General features: G+C 38.1%; 1 protein-coding gene across 1 annotated transcript in view; it reads left to right on the top strand.

Annotated features, from left to right (window-relative positions):
- Positions 1-23870, top strand: part of pelp1 (proline, glutamate and leucine rich protein 1) — a 30838-nt gene extending 6968 nt beyond the window's left edge. Inside the window, exons 13-17 of the mRNA XM_079810567.1 lie at positions 537-690; positions 771-826; positions 928-1152; positions 8979-10769; positions 23361-23870. Of these exons, the coding sequence (XP_079666693.1) occupies positions 537-690; positions 771-826; positions 928-1152; positions 8979-10769; positions 23361-23459 (2325 nt within the window). The 3' untranslated portion in view covers positions 23460-23870. The remainder of the gene's footprint in view (positions 1-536; positions 691-770; positions 827-927; positions 1153-8978; positions 10770-23360) is intronic.
- Positions 23871-25234: the final 1364 nt, after the last annotated feature.

Below are 25234 nucleotides of genomic sequence, written 5' to 3'. Positions count from 1 at the left end.
CGGGCCTTTACCCAGTGCTATACTTGACATATGATTAGTACATATGAAGGCTGTCATGAAATGAAATATTGTAATATGTAGATTCAATAACTAAATGAATTACATATAGTTTGAGAAGACTCCAAATAAAGATGACAGTTTAATACATTTGAAGAAATGAAAACTTTTATTAAGCAAGATGCATTAAATTAATCGAAAGTGACTACAATTATTTCATGATTATTTGATGAATAGAAAGTTAAAAAAAATAGTATCACAATTTCACATTTACAAAATATTAAGCAGCACAACGGTTTTCAACATTGAAAATGTTTCTTGAACATCAACTTGCCATATTATTTCTAAAGAATCATAATAAAATGGTGAACAGTTATTTTAAATAGTGATAATATAAAAACATAATACCCAAATGTGTCTGATGGCCATCTTTGCACATTGTGTTGTCATTCAGTTTTTGAAACTCAATTTATACATTAAATTGTAGCCCTGCTTGAAATGGTTCTTTCTTTCTCCAACGGTTCTGTCTTCTGCTTCAGCTTCGTTCCGGACTACAGTCATCAATGACTGACCTGATTGGTTCTGCTGGCAAGTCAGGTCCTCGTCGGACTAAGGGAATAGGAGATGCAATATCGCTACAGAGGAAAGGAGATGTGCTAGCCAATCAAGACACATGTGTTGCTGCTCTACGGGGTGAGCGCTCAACAATAAATTAATTTAAGTTTTTAATGGCTGAAATAAACATTTGCTGATGAAGAATGATTCCTTTACAGCATTAAGACAGATCATTTTGACCAGTGGAACTTTGTTAAAGGAAGATCTGCATAAGGTTTGTTCATTACAATTGGTTTATGCTTGTGTATTAATCTCTTTTTATGTTACTTACAAGTATGTGTTTTATGTTCTTCTAATAACACCCTCCCTTGTTAGAGGATCCAAGACCTGGTGGTGCCTCTGTGTGTGCGTCTGCAGCAGCAGTCTCACTGTGTGCTGGAGGTCAGTGCTGTCAGTGGACAGTATGGCAGCCCTACCCCTCGTCGAGAGCTCTACCGCCTCTTACTGGCACTTGTGCTGGTGCCCTCTCCCCGCTGGCCACCTTCCCTCTCCTGCGCCGTTTCCATCTTCAGCCACGGCCGGCGAGATCGCAACATCATGGTGAGTGAACATCCACTCAAAACGGTTAAAAGTGGAAATCTTGCAGTTTACAGTAAACCATGATGACTTGAATCTAATTTATGAGCGCATAACAACATGCTAATCCACAAGCTTATTGTCTTCCTGGTAAGTGATGGAGTGAAAATTTATTTTATTATGTTATTTTAAGGGCAGATTTATCAAAGGTTTTTTAGTAGTGTATACATTATACAGTGGCCCTGAAGTCTTTGGATGCTAAAATCGCACTTAAAAATACCTAAAAAATACAGACCTGGTTTCACAGATGGGGCATATTTTTAGTTATACTACGGGGCCGTTGAATGCTTGAATCTGATTGGCTGATGAACGTTCTGAGGTGTGCAGTTATTTTCTGGGAGACGCACAGCGAACGTAGTTCCAGGCAGCTCTCTTGACCGCATTACAGTTCCATATCACTGCGCATAGTTAACTGTAATAACGGAAATTACAGGACTAAAAAACAAAAATATGACAGGCGATTTTCCTAAAGTAAATCTTAATATTTACAGTGAATATAAAACGTTCAACAACTGGGCGGCAGCATTATTAGACAGTCCAGATGAAAAACAACAAAGGCAAGCTTTTCTGTCTCCTTACTGAAATCACACATGCTCGCACACGCACTACAGTTTGCACAAAAAGCTGTCAGCGCTGCCCTGACGATTTGATCAGTTCGCCTATATAGTGGAGCAACTTAAAGGCTACACGTGACATTTTTTCACTAGCGAGGTAATAACAGCGCTGTTTAGAGACGCACAGAGGGAGCCTAGTTCACACAAGCGCTCTTTCTTTCTTTCTCTCTCTCTCGCTCTCTCTCTCGCTCTCTCTCTCTCGCTCTCATTCTCTTTCTAATAACTGCAGTAGAATGCTATCAACGGCTCAAGCCTTCGTTAACGGCTTTAAAATGACGTTTCGGAACTAGCAAAAGAGCTGTTGGATGAGACGCGGAAGAAATAGTCCTACTCACAATAGCGATTTAAGTACAAAAACCGGACGAATCCCATTAAATATATAAAAGGATCGATGTCTTGAGGTGTGGTAACCGTAGTAGTATAAGTATAAGTATAACCGTAGTACTCCGCTTCGCGTCGTGACCGCATCACCACCTCGGGTGTGCATTATCATTCTAATAATTGAACGGCCCGTCGTCAATTATTCCTTACATATGTCAGTGCAAGTTGCTTTCAGTTAAAACAGCTCAAACATTTTAGTCTGGGACTAGATTTAAGCCTTGTCTGTGAAACTGGGGGACAAAATATCAAACCACGTGGCATCTACTTTCTTGGAATTCACCTAAGTCACTTTTTTACTTGGTCTCAGTCATTTTTCATGCTGTATGAAGTCAGTTTCCATCAGGTTCATTCAGATGTTCCAGCAGAATAAGCCCCAGTGTAGTTCATTACATTAACTAATGAACATGTTCAGTTTGACAACCAGAAATTGTCCAAGACTTTTTGTCTGTATTTTGAACAATACATTTGAAACATTTTCAAATCTAGCAAATTTTAAACTTTAGAAATAAACTTTTGAAGAAAAAAAAACAGCCACTTTTTGTTATAATGAAAATGCATTAGTAAATATTTAATTGACCATATGCTCGGTTCCTGGTTTTCGATAAGCCAGCTCGGGCATTTCTGGTGAACTATAGCTGTTATTCTGTACTCGCTGTACATCGACACAAAACCATCAATGGTTGACTTTTTAATGTTGTATTTATGTTTTAATGCAGTTCACACCTAATTTGCCTATAAACCAGTTTTATTGATTTACAATAATCACAAAGCTAATAGGAACATTGGAATTAGAAACAATGTGTCTGTAATTGGACATGCACAGTCGCACACGCAACATTTTTCCAGCAATTCAAATGTTATTTTTAATGTAATGACAAAAACATCGTTGTTCATCCTTCTGAGATTTAGTAAAACCGGGCGTTTCCAGATGTAGGTAACCCGACATGTTTAGAATTGTTTTTATTTAAAAATAAAAAATACATTAATTTCCACTGTAACCAGCAGGTGGCAGTAGAGGAGCATTTATTGGCTCATATTAGCCATTTACGCTATTTATTTTTTTACCAAGTTTCGCTTCTGAATAAATATTAAACATTATGAAACAATTAGGTTTAAAAGTAAATTGTCAAGGTGAAGTATGAAGAACTCCCAAAAGTCTAATGAAAAACAATAACTTTTTTTGAGAATGAATTACACAGAAAGAAGCACCGCGCACCTTATATCACTAACTAAAGCTGTAAATCAGAGCAGCGCAAGCTCAATTTCAGCACACTTATAAAAACTCCTGTTTTGTTCAATGAATCTAACTAAAGTGCATAATCTTTAATTTACCTTGTGTTGGCGCTTTTTCACACGAAAGTGAAAACTGATGGTTGAATTGAATCTCGCTGAGTAGGAACTTACCTTTTAAATAACTAAATTAATGATTGATCTGACTATGTATGTGACCATATTCTGATTATAAACTAAATATTACACTATTGATGGTGTTAAAGGTGCACTATGTAACATTTTTGCAGTAAAATATCCAAAAACCACTAGGCAAAAATCACATTATTTTGTTCAGTTGAGTGCTTACAATATTCCAAATATTTGTAAATCATCAGAAATTGCTATTTTAACCAAGGAACCGGGTACGTATGAGGGTTGCCTGTCGATAGCGTCATATCTGCGTTCCCTTTGGTTTTATTTTGCAGAAAAGGCTTTACTCTCACTGCAGAGTGTCATAGCAGTTAACAATCGCCCCGGCAGCCTTGCTCCGCTCCATAACACTCGGTCCTGCTCTACTTCATACTACAGTAACGTTAATAATCACATCCATGAACATGACTTCTGCCCGAGTCCTATCCCGATTCTTTTCCACCGGCTGTGAGGTAAAGACCACGTGTCCCAAGATTCTTCACTCAAACTTGGCGTCATCAAACTACTCCTTTGTTTTGAATAGGCGACCTCTAGTGGACGGAAAAGTTACATAGTGCACCTTTTAAAGCTACCTCGGGACAGATAACGATAGAGACATTTCACCTGAAGTTTTCCAGCTGGCTTATATTATTGCGGAAGTTCTGAAGAACGTTCCGTGCATATAGTCAATTGTGCCTTAATTGTCCAAATACATTTTGGGAATGCATCTACACTTTTGCAGTTTATGTAGCAAATATTTTACTGAAGATGTGCTTTTACACAAACACCCACACACAAACAGTGGCCTGTTAATCTTCTGTTCAAAGTTTAACAGATGTTCCATATTTAGTATTTGTACACAAGACAAAATGCTACATAAAAGATTGAACCCTGAATACTGATTGGCATCTAAATGTTGTCCATCAGAGGGTGTTGTTTGCTGATTTATAGTGTTTGTCAACTAGCTTCACATTATTGTTGTTACTCCAAGTGCGTTGTGCTAATGAAAGCAGAAGCACTGAAAGTGCCAACAGAGTTGAGTAAATGCATGTTGTAATAAAAGGCTGTTGAAATCAGTGTTGACACTCAACAGGGTATTTCAGGAACACTATACTATAAGTTTTATTTTGACATGTATTTATTGTGTTAAGTATCATGAACTAACAATGAAAAACATTCTATGGCCTTTCCTAATACAATTGTTTTTATATTTATTTGTTCTTTGTTAATTTATACATAATCTAGACCTAGAAATCTAAATCTTGAAAATGTTGTTTATTGTTAGTTCATGATATGTAATGCATTATGCAATTAATGTTAATGAACCGTATTGTGCTCCCAGTATTTCTTATTTGTGGATGGTTTCTCAGCCTCAGACAACCTTAAAATTTACTTATTTTTTCCAGATATGCTTTCACATGCTTCATACAGTACCTGTCAAAAGTTTGGAAAATTATATTTTTTTGTTTTTGAAAGAAATCACTTGTACTCACCAAAACTGCATTTGTTTAATCAACATTAATATTGCAAAACATTAATATCGCAAACATATTACTATTTAAAATAACTGTTTTCTATTTGAATATATTTTAAAATGTAATTTTCCCCTGTGATGGCTTAGTGGAATTTTCAGCATCATTACTAAAAGTATCACCATAATAATAATAATAATAATAATTTCTTGATCAGCAAATCAGCATGTTAGAATGATTTCTGAAGGATCATGTGACTCTGAAGACTGGAGTAATGATGCTAAATATTCAGCTGTGCATCACAGGAATAAATTTCATTTTTAAATGTATTAAAATAGATAACAAGTATTTATATAGAAATGGTAATATTTCACAATATTCGCTTTTTTATATACAATATTCGCTGTATTTTTGATTAAATAAATGCAGCCTTGGTGTGCATAATAAAATTATTTCAAAAGCATTAAAAATTGTAACTTTCCAAACTTTTGACAGGTACTGTACGTTTTAAAACCATGATTTTTAAAAATCAGTGTACCAAAATCAAGCCCTTTGTGTACTTTCCAGTTTAATGGCATATTAACTGAACCTGTCTGAACAGGCAAACATATAAAAACAAATTTAAAAAAAGTCTTGAAGTATACAGTGACTGACGTACACCAACATTCATTTTGACAGTGTATTTGTCGTCATATGTAGCTGTTTGCTTTCACTGTGAATGCTCATTCTGGGTGGTGTAGTGGCTATTTGCTTCTATTGACGCACGAGACTGTAACTGGAGACAGTGTTTCATGTTTGCAAAGGTGTACATAAAAGTAGTGAGATGTTAAAAAGAAACATTACGCCTGGCAAACTGGTTCTTTTATTGTTTTCAAAGCTAAATTTAGCCTATTTTAACACTAGAATAGAAACTGCCAAGTGAGTGTGGCCCTAGCACAAACCTGCCTCTGTGGTTCATCACACAGTTATCAGATTTCTTTTATCTGTCTAACATGTGCTCTGTTTAAAAGGGATAGGATAAGCTCAGACAGGAAAGGAAAGCAAAAAAGAAAGTTCTGTCTTCCTTTATTCACCCTCATGTTGTTCAAAACTTGTTTTGTTTACTGTCCCCTGCAGGACACAAAAGAAGGTATTTTGAAACTTGTGATTTTTAAAAAAAAAAAAATATATATATATATATATATATATATATATATATATATATATATATATATATATATATATATATATATATATATATATATATATATATATATATATATATATATATATATATATATATATATATATATATATATATATATATATATATATATATATATATATATATATATATATATATATATATATATATATATATATATATATATATATATATATTACACAATGAAAGTTAATGGGGTCCGATACCCTTTTCCCCTTCCCGATTCCGATACCTGGGCTCAGGGTATTGGCCGATACCGAGTACTGATCCGATACCTGGGTGTGTATCTGTATATACAGCTGTATATTACTAGCCCTGTATGAATTGCTAGAATTATTTTATGGTGTGCTACAGACTTATTCCTTAATAAAACATGAACAAATACATGGTGAACTACTGTATTTATTACAGTATTTTTATTATCTGAAATGCATTTGACAGTAATATTATTTATTTTTCTTAAGCGAAAAAGAACTTCAAATGCAGCCACAAATCTTACATTGCAAACTGAAAAAGGTATTTTAGTTTTACAATATAACTGTATAAAAAACACAACAGTGCAACAAATAAATGTAGGAGTCCTATATTAATCAGAAAATAATCTCTTTACAACCTTCTAGGCATAATTATTATTATTAGTAGAGATGTATTCTTATTACACAGAGACGTAGCTAAATCTACTGTACAACAGTAGCCTAATATATTCAGAAAATGTCTTCACGTTAAATCGAACATTTGTTTTGACGGGTTGCCGTGAACACATTTGAGTGTCTGTGTTCATTATATGACACAGTAAATTCTCATGAAGTGACGGTTTATGCGTCTGTGTCCTCATATAGTGACCATAGACTGTAAAAACGCACGTAGAGGTAGAGAAACTGGGGGTTGACAAAGACAGCGAGCGTCACGCGCGTGTTGTTTGGACCCCAGCTTGCTGACCAGGTTATGTCAATCTCACGGTCGCAAACTCGCCATTCTGATCTTAGTCCGTGGGGACAGATTTAGCTTCTACCTTTTTAGTCAGTTTCCTACTGCTTACTCGTACAAAAAAGGTGTATTATGTGTAGCCACTTACTTACAACTTGCGGAGTCATTGATATACCGCTCCATTCATTCGTGAGCCTTCAGTTTTTTCTTTCCTAGGCACAATATTTGCAGTAACATCAGCCTCCTCTTGATCTACTGGTCATAATGATTTCAGAAGAATACAGAATAAATCAAATTTAACATTACATTTGTCAGGTAAAAAATATATAATGCCATTGATGCCAATTACACAATTTAACTTTTAGAAGCCCGTTCAAAAATCATAATGCAATTGTCAATCACATTGTAGCCACCTGGGAATTTTGCTCCTGTACATGGTTTTACTGCTGCTATATGGGAAATAAGTGTCCCACGTACGAGACAAACAAATTCAACATAGTCACACGTGTAAAATTAGAATAACTGGAATAGTCCAGAAATTTCAAGTTACATAAGACACATGGTCTACAAGATTCTAGAATGCATAGCATCTACAACAGGGGCGTCAAACCCCGTTCCTTGAGGGCCACGGTCCTGCAGAGTTTATCTCCAACTCTAATTAAACACACCTGTACCAGCTGATCAAGCTCGAGGGATTACTAGAAACTTCCAGGCTGGTGTTTTGGAGCTGGTTGAAGCTTAACTCTGCAGGACAGTGGCCCTTCAAGAACTGAAGTTGACACCCCTGATCTGCAGCCTTTAACCTACGTTTTTCATACAACACGCACAGTAAAGCAGTTGTGTGTTTTAAATAAACTGTGTTCTTGTAATGGCACAAACAACTATGCGTGTTCAGTGAGCCCAATGTGTTAAGAAATGCACAACTAGAAAGAAATGCATACCTGACAGCGGAGAGACAAATAGTGGTGTGTTTGAGTTCTGGCTTAAGAAACTGACACCGCTCTGTCAGGATATTCTGGTTCCAGAATCCCAAAGACTGTTTTGCCAGTTATCCTTAAATACCCATACCAGAACAAAAGGGTTGTAAATACTTGCTGCACAAATATTTTTGGAACTGTGTTGGGCCTATGTATGTGCCCCAAAGGGTTGCACCTGGTTTAGGGGAAGAGGAGCAATGATTATCAGATATCTTGAAAAGACATAGGCAAATTATATTCTTTTTGGGTTAAGTTTTCAATCTGTCTAATAATACAAGTGACTGCAGTGAAATTGAGACCATTTTACCAATCAAATGAGACATTTAAAATGATACCAATCATGAAAGGGAAACCTCAATAGATTCACAAGATGTCATATGTGGTATATAGACTTGAATCTGGGAAATGAAGAGCGAATTGGAAGAGGGGGGTACAAGGCGGTATCCTATGCTTTTTCTATGAGATCTTCTCTTCAGTTTAGTGAGTTTTATTGCAGGGTGTTTAATCTCATGTTCTGTATTAGTAGGAAAACCACTCTTACACACTTGCATTATATGACTTGTTTTTCTAAAAATCTTAATTTGTGTTCCACAAAAGAAAGTCATGTACATCTGGGATGGCATGAGTGTGAGTTAATGAGAATTTTTGTTGTTTTTAGTTGAAGTATTCCTTCTCAGTTACTGTTGCACTTTGGACAATGGTGATATTGTCTCTTTCATTATGTGTTGGCATAGTCAAATTTGTACTGACCTCGGAAAATGTGACTACTGACACTTCCTGGTGTTTTTTTATTAATCTTTGTGTGTTCCTACAGGTATCATCATTCTGTGCTGAGGCTCTGACCATATGCAACACCCTTATTCATCCTCGCACACCCTCAATCTCTCTCCCTCTCACCCCTTTAACTCTCAAATCAACTGCCCCTGTCCTTGCATCTGGCCAAAACCCCTCATTAACCATCCCTACCCTCCTTGGTGGGGCCACAACAGGGCCTCCTTTCTCTGCCAGGCATCCCATGGGGTTAGCCCCTGCTACCCTCCTTGGCTCCCTGGAGAACCATCTACCTTTGGCTCCTCCAGTTCTTTCAACTCCAGCAGGCACTACGGCCACCCCAGGCGACCTGCTGCTCTCTCCGTCCCAACCAGGTGAACTGGCGGGCCTGGGAGCCCCTGAAGGCCAACGACAAGTTTTTGTCCGCTATGACAAAGAGGAGCCAGAAGATGTGGAGATCTCTTTGGAGAGCGATTCAGATGATAGTGTTGTCATTATGCCAGCAGGTATGATGATGATACAAGATGGAGCGGGTAATGCACAATCGTTGTCCCAGCCACCGGTACCTGCGGTAGGTGGCCTGCAGCCCTCTGTTCCAGTAGTGGGTGAGGTTGGATCGCTTGACACCTCTCTACCTAATGAGCTGCCTACCTCCATTCCCCATCAGATTCTGCCAGCTAATGCTAATAACATTAACTCTTTCCCTGGACCAAGCCAGACGGCCCAGCTGGTGTCTCTGGTGCCTCCTCTGAACTCAACTACAGCTTCGCTCTCAGCATCACCTGCCGGCCTTGCGGATTCACTGACGGGTGGTCCACAACTTCAGCAGATGTTGATGCAAAATTCTCCAGGTGGGCAGCCGCCAACGCTGGGTTTGTCTTTACAGATGCAGCTTCAAAACCAGATTGCTCAGACCAGCCGTCAGCTCCAACAGCAGCCTCCAGGCAATGATGTGGACCAGAACGTCATCAACATCAACAGTTCGGATGATGAAGAGGAGGAGGATGATGAGCTGGAGGAGGATGAAGAATTAGGAGAGGAGGAAGAAGAGGAGGAGGGGCTGGAGGATGAAGAGGAGGAGGAGGAGGAGGATGGCAGCGACTTCCTGGATGACGAATACTGTGAGGGAGAGGAATTTGATGACTATGAAGAGGGTGAGGATGAGGATGAAGAGGAGAGTGAGGAGATCCAGCCGTTGGAGGGAGATGATGACAGAGGGATGATGGGCGAGGAGGAGGCAGAAGTCATGTTTGCAGCGCAGGAGCAACAAGGGATGGAAATGTTCTGCTTGGAGAGAGATCGAGAAGTAGAAGCGGGGATCGAGGAGATGGAGGGTGTGAGGAGCGTCTATGCAGATGACAGGATCAAGGAGAAGGGGACCGTGGAGGAAATTGAGAACATTGGAGCGGTTGAGAGAAACGAAGCTGTGGTTGGCAAGCAACAAATAGAGACTCTTGTAATCGGTGGAGATGCAGAGGGCCATGAAGAGGACACCATAGTGGAGGCGGTTGAACCTGAAGTGAGAGCATGTGAGCAGGAAGTGGCAAGGCCAGAAGATCCAGAAGAAGAAGCTGGGCCATCACAACAGGGTCAGGAATTGACTGTAGAGGGCCAAGTTCAAGAGCAAGAAACGGAATTACAGCCCGAAGACACAACCAATCAGAGCGCACCATCCACAACAGAGCAGGAGGTGTTACAGAGTGTTGACGAGACCACTGAGGAAGAAAAAGAGAGTGGTGAACAGGGAGATGATGCAGATACAAGAGGAACAAAGAGAAAAATGGGAGATCGCGAGGAAGGAGAGTCTTCTGAACAAGGCATTGAAAAGAAAAAGGTAACAGAGTAATGTCCATCTAACCTTGGTCATGATTTCCATTATGCTCAAAGCGCACATTGGGCCTCATTCATGAAACTTTCGTAAATGTACGAGTAAATTCAAAGCAATTTGCGCTTAAAACGGATCTTCCCAAAAACACTCACGCTGGATTCACAAATGCTTCGTAAACATTAGATTTGATAGTTAAACGTCATGTGTGTATTACTGAATTTCTATCACTCGTAAATTTGGGGCGCGCGTTCAAGCTCATTGACAATTAGCATAATCCCTGTCTGTGAATTATACATACGCAAATTGCTTGTCCGGGAGTGCTGTGGAATCTCCCTGCTCAGGGTTGGCTCCAGTATATTGCATAAATGCAAAAGAGACTTCTAGGCCATGTGCCTAACAATAAATATTCAATTAACGTCTTTCCACCAAAGCGTTTTTTTAGCCTGCTTTATGAATGCCTGGTGCTTTTCTGAAAATGGCCCGCTGGTGGCGCTTAAGAGCGCTTTAGAGTCGCAGCGTTTTTCCAGCTGAGATGCTTTACTGGCATGGATATTCCAAATCATAGCACCCAATGTTACTAGTATCTTATTTTGAAGAATATTACTGAATGTGAAAAATGCAGTTACCAGCAATATTAACTTCTCCTTTCTTCAGTCATTGTACAAGTGGGATGGTTGGTTGGTGTAGTATTTGTCCCATCCTTCCTCCACTTTGATTGGACGGCTGGGTAACAAGTGACATTGGCGAGCACTGTGTTTTACCCAAAGTTGAACAGTTTTCAACTCTCGGTTACAAAAAAAGAAGAGAGGGCTGTAAGTACCACCTGTCCGCCCAACGACGGAATCCAATGGCGTGGGCGAAGGTATAATGTATGCCTTTTCACCATTTCTGTGAAGTTCACTTTGTAAGACCGCATGAATTCGCTCCAAGGATCGGTAGCGAACCGCGGTGAAGGCCGCACGCGTTCAGTGTTTCAGCTGGAAGAATGGATTTGATTATAATATTCTTTATCTGACTCCATTTATCATAGTTGTCGCATTTAGAAGAGAATGACAACCGGTTGTTTGATCATTTATATTTGATAGTTAATCATACATTTGATCGTTCCGTTTTAACCCTTTGTTGCAATTATACCGTTCCACATTGGAGATAGTTCATAATTACAGATTAATTCAGAAAGGATCAAAAATGTAACAATTTATTAACAATCAAGTAAATGTAAAATGTCAATTACATAATAGACAGAAATCTCTTCTAAAAGGAAACACAAATTCTAGTTATGGTTACACTTAAAATAGTTTCAAATAGATGTAAACATAAACCTTTGCTAACTGTGAGAGAGAAAGAGAGAGAGAGAGAGAGAGCTAAAGAACAGCTCTCTCTACAGAAAGCCAGAGAATCCAAAGAGAGCGAGCTACAGTTGAAATCCTCTTTTATCCTTTTCCCTGATGTCACCAAATTCAAATCTGACTCTTTTAAAACTGACCAATCAGACCAAACCGTAAGACATTTGAAAGTAACCAATCAGACAAAACTTCCCCCATTGTATCAAAGGATGGCCAGCCAGCCATTCTTTTGTTCTTCTAACTCCACCTGGCCCTTCTGATGGCGTTAAGGGGGAGGGGGTTGAGTCAATTTCAATATCTTGATCACGACGATGGCTACTAACAGCAAAGCAGATGATTTTGTTCTATTTCAAATATCTTTGATTATTTTCCACCTTACAGTTCCCCGTTTGGCACCATTGGCCACAATCATTGAGTCCAAAGGTGGCATTGTCCACAAAGATATGCTTTCTGTTGTGTGTAAATGTTATTCTTCAGACTTCTCGTCCAGACTTGTTGCAAAAGCAGCTGATCAGTTTTCAGTCTTTGTTGTCCTTGTAGTCCTGCATGAGAACTTCATCATTGATATGCAAAATGTCCATTGAATACTTCACACCTCAAGAACAGTCACTCTTTTTGAGGCAGGACACAGGAGCGAACTTTTGCTGCAGGTATTCTGTGATTAAAAGATCATTTAGCACAACAAAGAACAAAAGCATACATGGCATTTTTCATTGGTCAGAAGTCTGATGTGATCATATCAAAATAGTCTCTGGCAATAAGACCTTAAATCGATATACTTAATAAAGTGGTCAAGGTTTGAGAATAAAAGAAGATTCCACAAGCTCGTACATTGTTTCTGGGAACATTGAAATAAAATGCATTATAACAAAACAAAATCATTGTTGATTTTAAGTCCCCCTTTTCATGAGGAGTATTAGCAATATATTCAGTGTAACCAAGACTCGGAAATCAAAACTCAAAGTTCATCTAACTTTCCACTATTTTGGTGGTAGTGGAATTTAAGCATTTTGGTCTGAATTTCTCAAAGGAAATGTAGCAAAAGTCAGTGCAATTTATACTTTAAAAAAGATGGTACGCATCAATAAACCATATAAGAAAAACAACAAATCAATCACATTTATGAAAACATATATATATAATAACCACTGTGTTTGTTCAGGAATCTTCCAATGTAATTACTGCAGATCTAAATATGTGTAGTCATACAATAAGGGGTATTCCGTGTGAGTGTGAGTGTGAAGGCCAATTTATACTTCTGCGTCGAGTGCACGCAGAGGGTACGGCGTACCCTACGCATAGACGCGTTGGTTACGCCGTACCCTACGCCGTAGCCTGACGCGCACCTCTCCAAAAATGTAACAACGCGTCAATTCTACGCGGACCGCAAGCGCTGTGATTGGTCTGCCAGAACCCTTCCCTCAGGTCAATAAATAAATAAAAAATCTGCGATAGGAGTGTGTGTGTGTATGTCCAGAAATTGGATGATAGTTCCTTATGTCTGCTATAACACAATATTTTGCAGTCCAGCGATTCTTTATGGTAGTAAATAAATACATAGATCCACTGAGTATAGTTTATTTATTTTCTCATTAAAACCAAAGATGGTAATCAGTAATTGTATATCAAGAACAGGGACACATTAGGGTATATTTCGTGAATGAAGTCGCCGCAACAGCAATCGATTGCTCGAGCCACCGCTGCTGAAAACAGCGGCCACGAGCTCCGCATGATTTCACAAACACATTCCAGCGCCAGATCGCCTTATTTAACTTTACTAATCAACTAGAGATGCTTAATTTGTATTAGATACAACAACTCAAGCTGCAAAAAAAGCCGCTCTCTCACTGCTGCTGATGCTCCGACATGAATGTACAGATTCTACACAACAAGCTGCTTCTTCTTCGGCTGTTCTCTTGATTACACCAACATGCCGGAGGACACTGCCTTCTAGCGTCTGCATGTGTAATTGCACATTGACGCAGACAACAGCGCAGAAGTATAAATGCTCACGACGGCGTCGGCTACGCGCGTAGCCTACGGCGTACACTCGACGCAGAAGTATAAAGTGAGTGTGAGTGTGAGTGTGAGTGTGAGTGTGAGTGTGAGTGTGAGTGTGAGTGTGAGTGTGAGTGTGAGTGTGAGTGTGAGTGTGAGTGTGAGTGTGAGTGTGAGTGTGAGTGTGGGTGTGGCTATCTGGATCTGTTAGTGTGAAAAGATGAGCAATAGATCTTTAGTGAAGTAACACTTTTAGACTCTGTAATCTTTGTCGTTTATGATGTGTAGTGTTCAGCCTGAATAGATTTGGTCTATTCCAGGTGATGTTGTCTTGAGTGTAGGGTCTGTTCTGTGTTAATGTTTTGGAGATGGGTGGAATCTAATCAATATCAATCTGTGTTGCATAATTTAATTCCAGTTTTTACACTTGGAGGTCATGTAGAAATATTGTGAGGTGTGATTGACCTCATCAAATATATATAAAGATATTCGCACCCATCTCTCACATCTCAAGTTTTTAGATGCAGGGGGAGGGGGGCCTTTTGGCCGTCCGTCCTCCAAGGAATTGCAATTGTCATCCTGAGATAGAAACAAATTACAAATTTAAAGAGAAACCAATTTAGAGAGAAACACAGTTAATTGCTGCTGTTGTTTCTGTATATTAACACTTAAGGCTGTTCTGGCAGTCGAGCCTTCACAATCTGAGACTTCATTACAGTCATTTTGAGTGAAGGATGAATTGGTTTTCTATTATCTGTGCCACATTTAACAGCACACCTCCCCTCCTTTTTGGCACTGGGAATTGAACCAATGAAAAGTATTATAACTTGCTCAAATTAGAAATAGCAAAGGTCAGAGTTATTGAGTCCTGTTGGGATGAAGGCATTTTCATGGTTAATGCAATTGTAATTCACACTGTAGCCACATGGCAATTCTGTGCTCCTGTACTTGGTTTAACTGCAGCTATATCTGAAATAGCAGAGTTTCCAATTCAGAGACTAACAAATTTAACATAGACACACATGCAACTTGAAATTGCTGTACAATTCCAGTATTAAAGTTATTCCAATTTACACAAGATACATGGCCTAGAATGCATAGCATTTACAGCCTTTATCCTAAGTGTTTCAACACTTACAGTAAAGCAATCACGTGTTTTAAAGAATAAACTTGACTAGTCTATGTGTATCTCGTAGCACAACCAACTATGATGTGTAATCAATGTGCACAATGTGTTATACAATTACAAATTTGAAAAGACAAACAGGATCATTGCAATCTGGATGTTTTACTATTAAACTCCTTGCTAAGAGGCTGCTAGCCCGCTCGCAAGTGAAGTTAATAGCTGAAGGCCTTGCATGAACACTGCAGTTAGCTCACTGATAGTTTTACCTGCAAATGAGCGCTGTTCTTTGCCCTTAGAAAGTAATTTCCTATTTTTCTGAAAATACGGCGGAGGTCGCCCGTAACCCAGTGACCAGCATTTTCCCTCGGCATGACCGATTTTCTGACAGGATCTGCAAAACCTGTTCTCTTTGCCATTGGGTTGTCTGCTATGTTCTCCTGGAGTTTTAGTATATTCATGACTCTCGGATGCTTGCAAATCATCCTGCATGCCCTTAAGAGCTGAAATAGACACACTTTCTTGTGCATTTTCTGAACTAAATGCTTCAGATTCATTAGAGCAAGTCATCTCATCTACGAAGTGAACATGCTTTTTTATCCCATTGCTGTTAAGCATTATGGGAGTCATGCATTTTTCTGCATTTAGCTTAGATTTCCATCTATTTTCCATCTATTTTCTATTCTTGAGCCCCAGTCTACTATTGATTGGAATGTGTTTTTAACTGGATCGACGCCATTTGACAAAGCCTGTTGGATTGGGATGCCAGCATTATTTTTCACAAGTTGTAATAACGCGTCATGGTCTCGAAATTTATTTTCTAATCCTGAGTGTTCTCTGTACGTTACCCATAACCGCTCAGCGTATGTCTCAAATGTTTCATTACTCTCCTGTTTGATTTCTATTATTTTGCTCCAATCTGCGTGTATCGGTCCCCTCATTTTTAATAATGCCTGTTTTAGTCGTTCATATATGGCTTCGTCCATTTCGTCACGGATTCGGTCTATTATGCTGCCAGATTTCATGCCTTCTGTTAGTTTTGGTCTGAGCTCTTCAGGGAGAGTGAGAAGTGCTATTTGCCACACGTCCCTAACTTCTAGTTTATACACCTGTAACATCAATGTTTCCCAGTAGGGTTGAAACGGCCCTTTTCTTGGCATTACTCCAACGACTTGTTTGTGTCTAGAACATTCTTCGCAGGTTAACGGGCGGCTGATCGTTGTGATGTCGTCGTTCGCATTAGTCATAGTTTTAAGCACGGCGACCTTAACTGATTTCTTCTGTGTGTCGTTAGCTATTGTGCGAGTCTTTATCAGGCTTCGTTGTTTTGGTTGTTCAGGCATTAACACAGGGGCTCGGTTACGAGTTTCTCTCTGTGGCCTGTATCCTAACGCAGCATCATCGTCATCACTATCATTTGGCTTCGCTAGCTCAAAAGTTTCATTCAGTGCTGCTTGTTTTACTGCGGCCACTGGAAATCCTGCATTATCACAACAATCTTCGAGAGCAGATATGTAATTATTGCCGGTTTGAAGTTTTCCTTGTAACTGATCAATTTTTGTTGCCATTTCTTCACGCTGTCTAGCCCAGTCTAGTTCTCGTATGAGACCGCTTCGACTTTTGTTCTTAACTTCTGTAATTCGTCAGATCGCAATCTTTCAATTTCTTTGATATTTGCTATCGTTCGTTCATTCTCGACCATTGTCTTGAGATCGTTACGACGAAGCAAATAAACAATTGCAGCGGGGATTTTCTTGTATTTTGATTCAGATTTTAGTTGTGCGCCCTTAGCAGAATACCAGGATATAATTTCGTTGTTACTCCATTTCAGGTTCAATCCTTTATAGCTTAATCGAACGAGGAGATCATGTAATTGTACGCCTAAGATTGCCATAATTTCCTCATCTGCACTGCTGCTGTTCTTTCCCTGAAAAGTCATGTTTCACGTCTAATTCTTACACAATATCGGATTTCTACGGTTCCGATCTATAGTGGGCATACCGACCCGTTCTAGAAATGTGTCTATATGTGTGAGTTGCAAATAAAACTTTCCCTCAACAATTCTAAAAGGCAAAGAAGGTTTACTTACTCATTCTCTGGTCAGAGGGTCAGCTTTAATCCATTCACAAGATCAACAGAACAGCTGTAAAAAGAGAAGCTCAAATCTCTTGTTGATTTTAAATCCAATACTTCGCTGAAAACACGTTGCTCATCTGAGTCGCAACATCACGTATTCGGGGTCACCAACTGTAAGACCGCATGAATTCGCTCCAAGGATCGGTAGCGAACCGCGGTGAAGGCCGCACGCATTCAGTGTTTCAGCTGGAAGAATGGATTTGATTATAATATTCTTTATCTGACTCCATTTATCATAGTTGTCGCATTTAGAAGAGAATGACAACCGGTTGTTTGGTCATCTATATTTGATAGTTAATCATACATTTGATCGTTCCGTTTTAACCCTTTGTTGCAATTATACCGTTCCACATTGGAGATAGTTCAAAATTACAGATTAATTCAGAAAGGATCAAAAATGTAACAATTTATTAACAATCAAGTAAATGTAAAATGTCAATTGCATAATAGACAGAAATCTCTTCTAAAAGGAAACACAAATTCTAGTTATGGTTACACTTAAAATAGTTTCAAATAGATGTAAACATAAACCTTTAATTATGCTCTGTAGGCCTCTGCCTAGAATGTTACCTGTGAGAGAGAGAGAGAAAGAGAGAGAGAGAGCTAAAGAGCAGCTCTCTCTAAAGAAAGCCAGAGCATCCAAAAGAGAGCGAGCTACAGTTGAAATCCTCTTTTATCCTTTTCCCTGATGTCACCAAATTCAAATCTGACTCTTTTAAAACTGACCAATCAGACCAAACCGTAAGACATTTGAAAGTAACCAATCAGACAAAACTTCCCCCATTGTATCAAAGGTGCGAAAACCTTTTGGCCAGCCATTCTTTTGTTCTTCTAACTCCACCTGGCCCTTCTGATGGCGTTAAGGGGGAGGGGGTTGAGTCAATTTCAATATCTTGATCACGACGATGGCTACTAACAGCAAAGCAGATGATTTTGTTCTATTTCAAATATCTTTGATTATTTTCCACCTTACAACTTCATTTATTAGATTTTAGTTCTGTTGGGGAACAACAGTTTAGAAACCAAGACCAGTTGTGAAGAATGCAAACCAAGAGTCTGGAGTGCGATAAATTTGAGAAATTTTACTGACGAATAGTTTGCAGTTTCATCAGCAGAAGCCAGCTTCAGGTCTCACAAGGAGTTCGTAGGCTGCGCTCTCTCTCCGTACATACAATTTCTCAACACAATTATACTTTTTTCAAGGTCTAGCTACATCATTACTTCAGGTTGAATGATTCTGATGGGCTAAGAGAAAATAGGTAGTCACAGTAAATTTCCACACATGGTTTGTTAATCAAATGCACGTCTCCATAGATGACACTTTTCACCCCGTAATTAGGCACGTAGTGAACTTCCAGGTCTGGAGCAGGCGCCAGCTTGTCCAGAACAACATACCGTCAATCACCCTAGGATGCCCGTTGTACACCTCCAATACTGATCTGTAACACAGAATACTGTGCACATACACAGATACACAGTTTCTCCGAGATTGGAGTTGGTCTAGCTCCAGCTCTGACCAGAAAGTTTCCCAAAACATAATAACATGTTCTTTCTCTCAGTTAGAGGTACAGACAATATTCACCATTATTCTCTAGGGATGAAAGATGCAAAGAAAAAGAAACTCTTATACGTATAAAATGAATAAAATATAATATTAAATAAATATAAATAAAAGCATTTAATTCTATAACAGTAAAAAGGAATGAAACAAATGAAAGACAAATCCATATTTCATCTCTCTCTGGAAGCCGGGCTGAATGAATCAGAATAAATCAAATATAACATTTTATTTGTCAGGTAAAAATGTATCATGCCAATTACACATGTAAACTATTAGAAGCCAATAGAGAAATAATAAGTACATAACATCAGTTGCTCAAAGAATGCATTTAAAATTAAGATTTGGGTACCGGATACCTGACACAGGACACAGTGGTTTGCGAGTGTCTTTAAGATACTGACACAGCACTGCATGGGGGTTTCTGGCTACAGAATTTTCCCAAATTACAGCTCTACCACCTTTCCTTAAATACCCAGACCAGAACAAAACGGTTGTAAATATTTACTACTCAAACACCTGGTTTCGGGGGAGAGGATCAGATATCTTGAAGAGACACCACTCAAAAAAGAGAACCGGCTTCTCATACTTTTCAATCTTTCTCATACTACCAGTGACTGCAGTGAAATTGAGACCATTTTACCAATCGCATTGAGGCATTTCAAATACCAACCATGAAAGGGAAAAACAATAGATTCACAAAATACATCATATGTGATGTAGATACATTCTTGAAGAACTTTCAGTGACTTGAATCAGGGGGGAGAGGGTGCAAGAGGATGCAAGTTTGGGCAAGGTGGTGTCCTGCACTCTTTCTCTGAGATCTTCATTCCAGATTAGTGAGATTTATTTCTGGGTGGTTGATCTCAGCTTTTGTCTTAGCAGGAAAAACATGCCTTACAGGGCAAACACATTAGTGAATTATTCTTATTATGGGACATGCAAAGTGCATCACAATGCACATCAGAGTGTCATCAGTTTGCCTAAAAGAACAAAGGACATTTGAATTTTTTTATGCACCATTTACACGTAGGGAGCAGGTGTAAATTTCTTTAGTGCCAACTAACATTTTGAAAATGCAAACATTATGAATCAGAATTTGCGTCAGAGCGGCTTTACGAATGATTTACACGATTCGTTCTGCTCGTGTTTGAATGAGGTCCGTTGTGAATGCATCGTCCCTAGCTACACAAGCTTGGATTTTTACAAAATGTAGCCTTCAGTATGTTACTAGCCCCTGCCTCACACTCATTAAATAATTAGTAGTAGTAATAATCATTAGTACACTAGTAGTTAAGCACCTAATCAGCATACTAGAATGATTTCTGAAGGATCATGTGATACTGAAGATTCATCTTTGCCATCGCAGGAAACAATTACATTTTTAAAATGCATTAAAAATAAAGTTTTAAATGGCAATATTTCACATAACTGTTTTTACTGTGTTTTGATCAAATAAATGCATCCTTGGTAAATAATGCATCCTTGAGTTTAATAGAGACTTTTCAAAAAGTGTGTATTTTGATTGCTGCAGTACTTTTTTAGTACAGATACAAACCCTAATGTTCAATTCTCTGCATTGCTGCAAGGGATAGTTGACTCAGTAGTAACTGTTAAATGGCAACATTTCCTAGTTACTCTGTCTCTGAGTATTAATGTTTGCGCATGAACACACATTACTCATGCCGTGAAAGACTGGTCATATCACCTACCCCTATCAAAACCTGTTTAGAATTGTGAAAGGTTAGTGAATGTAATCTTTGCAAATCTCTATAAGGACGTTCACATGTGGCATGTAAACATTTTTTTTAAATAACACGGAGGGAATGATCAATAAGCAGAAGGGCTGCACGATTTGGGGAAAATATCTAATTGCGATTATTCTGGTTAAAATTGTGATTGCGATTTAAAATGTGATTATTATTATTTATTAATGAAAAGTATGTATATAACATTGAGTTCATATATTAATGTGACTAATAATAATAATAATTATTATTATTATTGCTAAATAAAAATAAGAAATATTACTATTACAATAACATTCATTATAAAAAAATTTAAATAGAGCAGTTAAGAATAAATATAACAGTATAATAATAATAATAATAATAATAATAATAATAATATTTATATTTTACAGAAAACTAAAAATGATGGATTACCTGTTAGTATGCAGACAGATTTGACTAAAAATCATTAGAAAGGTCTATTTATTGTAAAAACAAAAACAACCAAAAAAAAAACAATTATTATAAAAATCTGTGCTTTTCATCTGTATCAGTTTCTTAAAGTCTATGTCTTTAATATGAAATATGAGCCTATTATACATCCACTGTGGGGATTAAAACTCCTGTACATTGAAGAAAAACTTATGGATTGTCATATACATTTATTTAGAGGGAATTTTTTTTTTCTGATTTTCTACCCAAAAGTTTCATTCATACTGGAGGCCAGAGGGCGCCCTCGAGCAGAAACGGCACATTTGCGCCAGAGAAGTAATCGTTTGTTGTCAGGAAATCCCCAAGGGAGTAATCCAGCCCCCCGGAAAGCGTACCTTCCATAGGGGCAGCCATTGCTAACAAAGCCATCACCTGCTGTTAGCATTCCATTGACTCCCATTTTTTTTGGCCTCACTTTGACAGTGAATATCTTTACATCTGAGGCGTTTAAAGACTCCATTTGTCCATTGTTTATTTCTAAACAAACACGACAATGTATAAAAGGCTCCACTACCTTGTATCTTACAATATCGCCCCGTTGAAGCTGTTTTTGTAAAATATAGGCTAACAATTGCGTCATAACCACGCAATAGTGTCGCGTTGTTGAGCAAATTACCGTATAGACCCGAGGCAATCTTTTACTGGATTATTACTAAAATACTGGAGGTTTGCCACAGAGTTGTCCCACCACCTACAACGCAACCGAGTGCTGTTTGAAGCGGCTCCATGCTTGCAAAACGCGCCAAAAACTACTTTTAAACAGTAAATGATGGAATTTTACCGTACATTTTTACAGTGGGTCTATTCGAACGGGATTAGTATTACCCAAGGTCATTTTTCCGGACCTTTTTACAGAAGGTAAAAGTCTCCGTAATCTTTACTGACATTGTCCGTAATGATTACCGAGATGGCACATTCGGACGGGACTAAAATCACAGAGAACCTCTGGTAATAATTACTTTACCCCCACCTCCCCATGTTAAACTAATCTCGTCCGAATAGGGCTTATGAGGCAACCGGGGGGACGTGGAGGCATAAACACCGATAGAGATGTTGCAGATCCTGCTTCATTCATCAAAAGTTGCTCCTGCTCACCCTCTCTGTCTCTGCAAGATTCGGTGATTCAGATTTCATTTTGCACAACTACTAGAAGACTTACAACTGTCAGACAGGTTGTTCACGTCACATCTACGTCATCAAGCTCAGTCTGAGGCTGCGCAGTACGCTCCGCCATCAGGAAGTGAGTGCTTCTAACTGACTTAAATTTTCACCGTGGAAGTCTATGGGGTCGACGTGTCCATTTCTTTCACTGTCTATGGAAAGCGCTGTATGCTGAATAAAACGAAGATAGAAACGCTTTGACTGATTTAAACATGAAGATAATACTTCTGCGACAAGATATGGTGTATTTGAGTTTAAGCCTTCTCGGGTATTTTCATAATAAAAGTATGCAGTGCTGATTGACATTCTGTGATAAGAAGCCACATCAACTCGACTGACTATATGAAGTGAGTTAAAACATGTTATTAAACGTTGTATTTGGTTGGACAACAGGTTTATGAACGCTTCACATTACTAGTTTGTGAAGATGTTTGACACATGTTGCTCAAATTTGCAGTGCTTTCAGACGATGCAGCGTTTACTGATCACAGAGCCGCTCTTCACTGACATCCTGGGCATTTATTTATTTAATTAAAATCGCAGGCTTTGCGCTTTCATAATCGCACATAAGCCAAATCGCGATTGCGGTTCGATTTTGATTAATCGCGCAGCCCTAATAAGCAGGGATACTGGTCAAGTGAGTTTTTAATTCAACAATACGTTTTAAATTCGTTCATATTATTCAATTAGTTTTACGGCTGTTTTAGTTATTTGCCATGGTATTGATTCAGTATTAGAATCGAGATATTTTATTCAGGTATCATATCGAAGCCATCATTTTGGTATTGTGACATTAGCTTAGAGCATGCTTCTGTCCTCAGTTTGGATTTGTTGTTTAAACAATTGAGGAAGCCAAAACAAACGAGTGCCTTGTATGTCTTGCAGTAATATATTTTGTGTGTAGTTTACCTAACTACTAGACTTGTACTGTTTATTCTGGTAATGGCATGTAAACACATGTAGACACTAATTGTTGATTATGCTGAGCCTTTCTCTCCAGCACTTTCCTTCTAGCTCACTCTCTCCTCTCCTCTTTCTCAAACTCTTTTTCAGATAGACGATGAGGCAATGGCTTCCATGCTGGCAGACTTTGTTGACTGCCCACCAGACGATGACGATCCCGATCGTAGTGCCTCACAAACACAGTCCTAACATGCCCAAGCTTCTCATTCACCGTAGTGAATAGTCAGATCCTGAAAGATAGTCACATCTGATTGATAGTGTCCTCTCAACCTCTGCTGTAGTTGTGCTAGAAAAGAGTTTTAGCTTTTCAGGTTCAAAAAGTCCATTACCTTTGGTAAATTGTTAAACACTGCAAAAACTATTCATAAGCTGAGAATAAACATTTAGGTTGTCATGGTTAGTATTTTTCTTTTTCTGGCAGCTTAATACAAGTATGATGATACCGTAGTTGCAAGTATTCAAAAGTGCTTTTATCAGTTGGACAATATGGATGGTGTTTTGTGGCCTCTTTTTTTTGTAATATCGTTTATATATGCAACACATACTTGGCATTGTTTAAAAAGATCATGCAATAAAGTCAATCTGTTATGGCGCTTTGTTTATGGATTCTGTTGTATCGTTTTTAGGTGACGTAAATTATAACCACAATTTTCAACATGTAATGGGGAACCTACAGTATATTGATTATTCTCAAAGAGAGCTAACATAATAGCTCTTTGCTGTAAGATGTCCATTTAATGGTGAACTCAAATGGCATGCAAAGCAAGACCACAGGAATGCATTTATTATCTTTACTGGACTCTGATCCTGCTCATCCCTGACTTCCTAAATACTTTTGATATTATTTTTATATATATATATATATGATTGTTCCTTTTAAATGATCATGTGCAATGCTCCCTGTATATTGCGTTAACGAGACACGATGCTGATGTGATACCACAACATTTCTCTGCAATATCTCTTATGCAAAAAATGTGCTAGTTAAACATAAATTTCATCACATGGTTGAATGTTCATCCACACTACCGAGTTTCCACCGTTCAAAAGATTGTCATTGGTAAGACTTTTTTTAAGAATATGAAAAGTCTCATACTTGTCAAGGCTGCATTATTTGATGAAATAATTCAGTTAATATTAACCTTGTGAAATATTGCAATTTAAAAGTAACACTTGGCAAAGAAATCATTCTAACATGCTGATTTATAGTCGAAAACAGTTGTGCAGCTTAATAATTTGAATTGAAACTGATATATTTCTCATAGGATTCTTTGATGAATTAAAAAAAAAAACATTTAAAATAGAAATCTTTTGTAACATTAAAAATATCAACAAACAATGAAAAGCTGTATTATTAACTAACAGTAACAAATGTATTGCTCGTTGTTAGTCCATGTTCGTTAATACATTAACTAATGTTAACAAATGAAGCCTTATTGTAAAGTGTTACCTAAATACCTTTGCTGTCATTATTAATTACTATAAATTGTATGTGTCCTAGCTGGATAAAAGTAATAATTTATTCCCCGTCACTGGTTATTCCCCATCTCCCTTATATCATCCTGCCTTTATATAACATGCCAGAGGACAACTAGCAGTCACAGGAACGTGTTTACATTAGACAGCACCGTGTCTGTTATACGCTTCCTCAACACCAAATACGTTTTGCATACTTTTGAAGCATGTGCTGTGTACAAGTTTCACTAATAGCATGTGTGAACCTTTCATCCAACAAGTCATGTAAAAAAAAGCTTATCTTTTTTAGTTTTTGTTACCATATTAATAGATTCTGAATCAAGACTGAGAGCTGACTATGCAACATGAAACAGACCACTGAAAAATAAGTTAAACTTCTTGGTCATTTGGTATTTGCCAGTGCCCTGCTAAAAAGGGAAAATATTGCTTGTAATTCCAAACAGAAGTAAAGGAGAGACAGACTGTAACAATGACCTCTTGACTACAGC

This window comes from Gobio gobio (assembly GCF_949357685.1).
Source record: "Gobio gobio genome assembly, chromosome: 2".
In the NCBI taxonomy this organism is placed as follows: domain Eukaryota; kingdom Metazoa; phylum Chordata; class Actinopteri; order Cypriniformes; family Gobionidae; genus Gobio; species Gobio gobio.
This window is presented reverse-complemented; position numbering and strand designations above follow the sequence as displayed.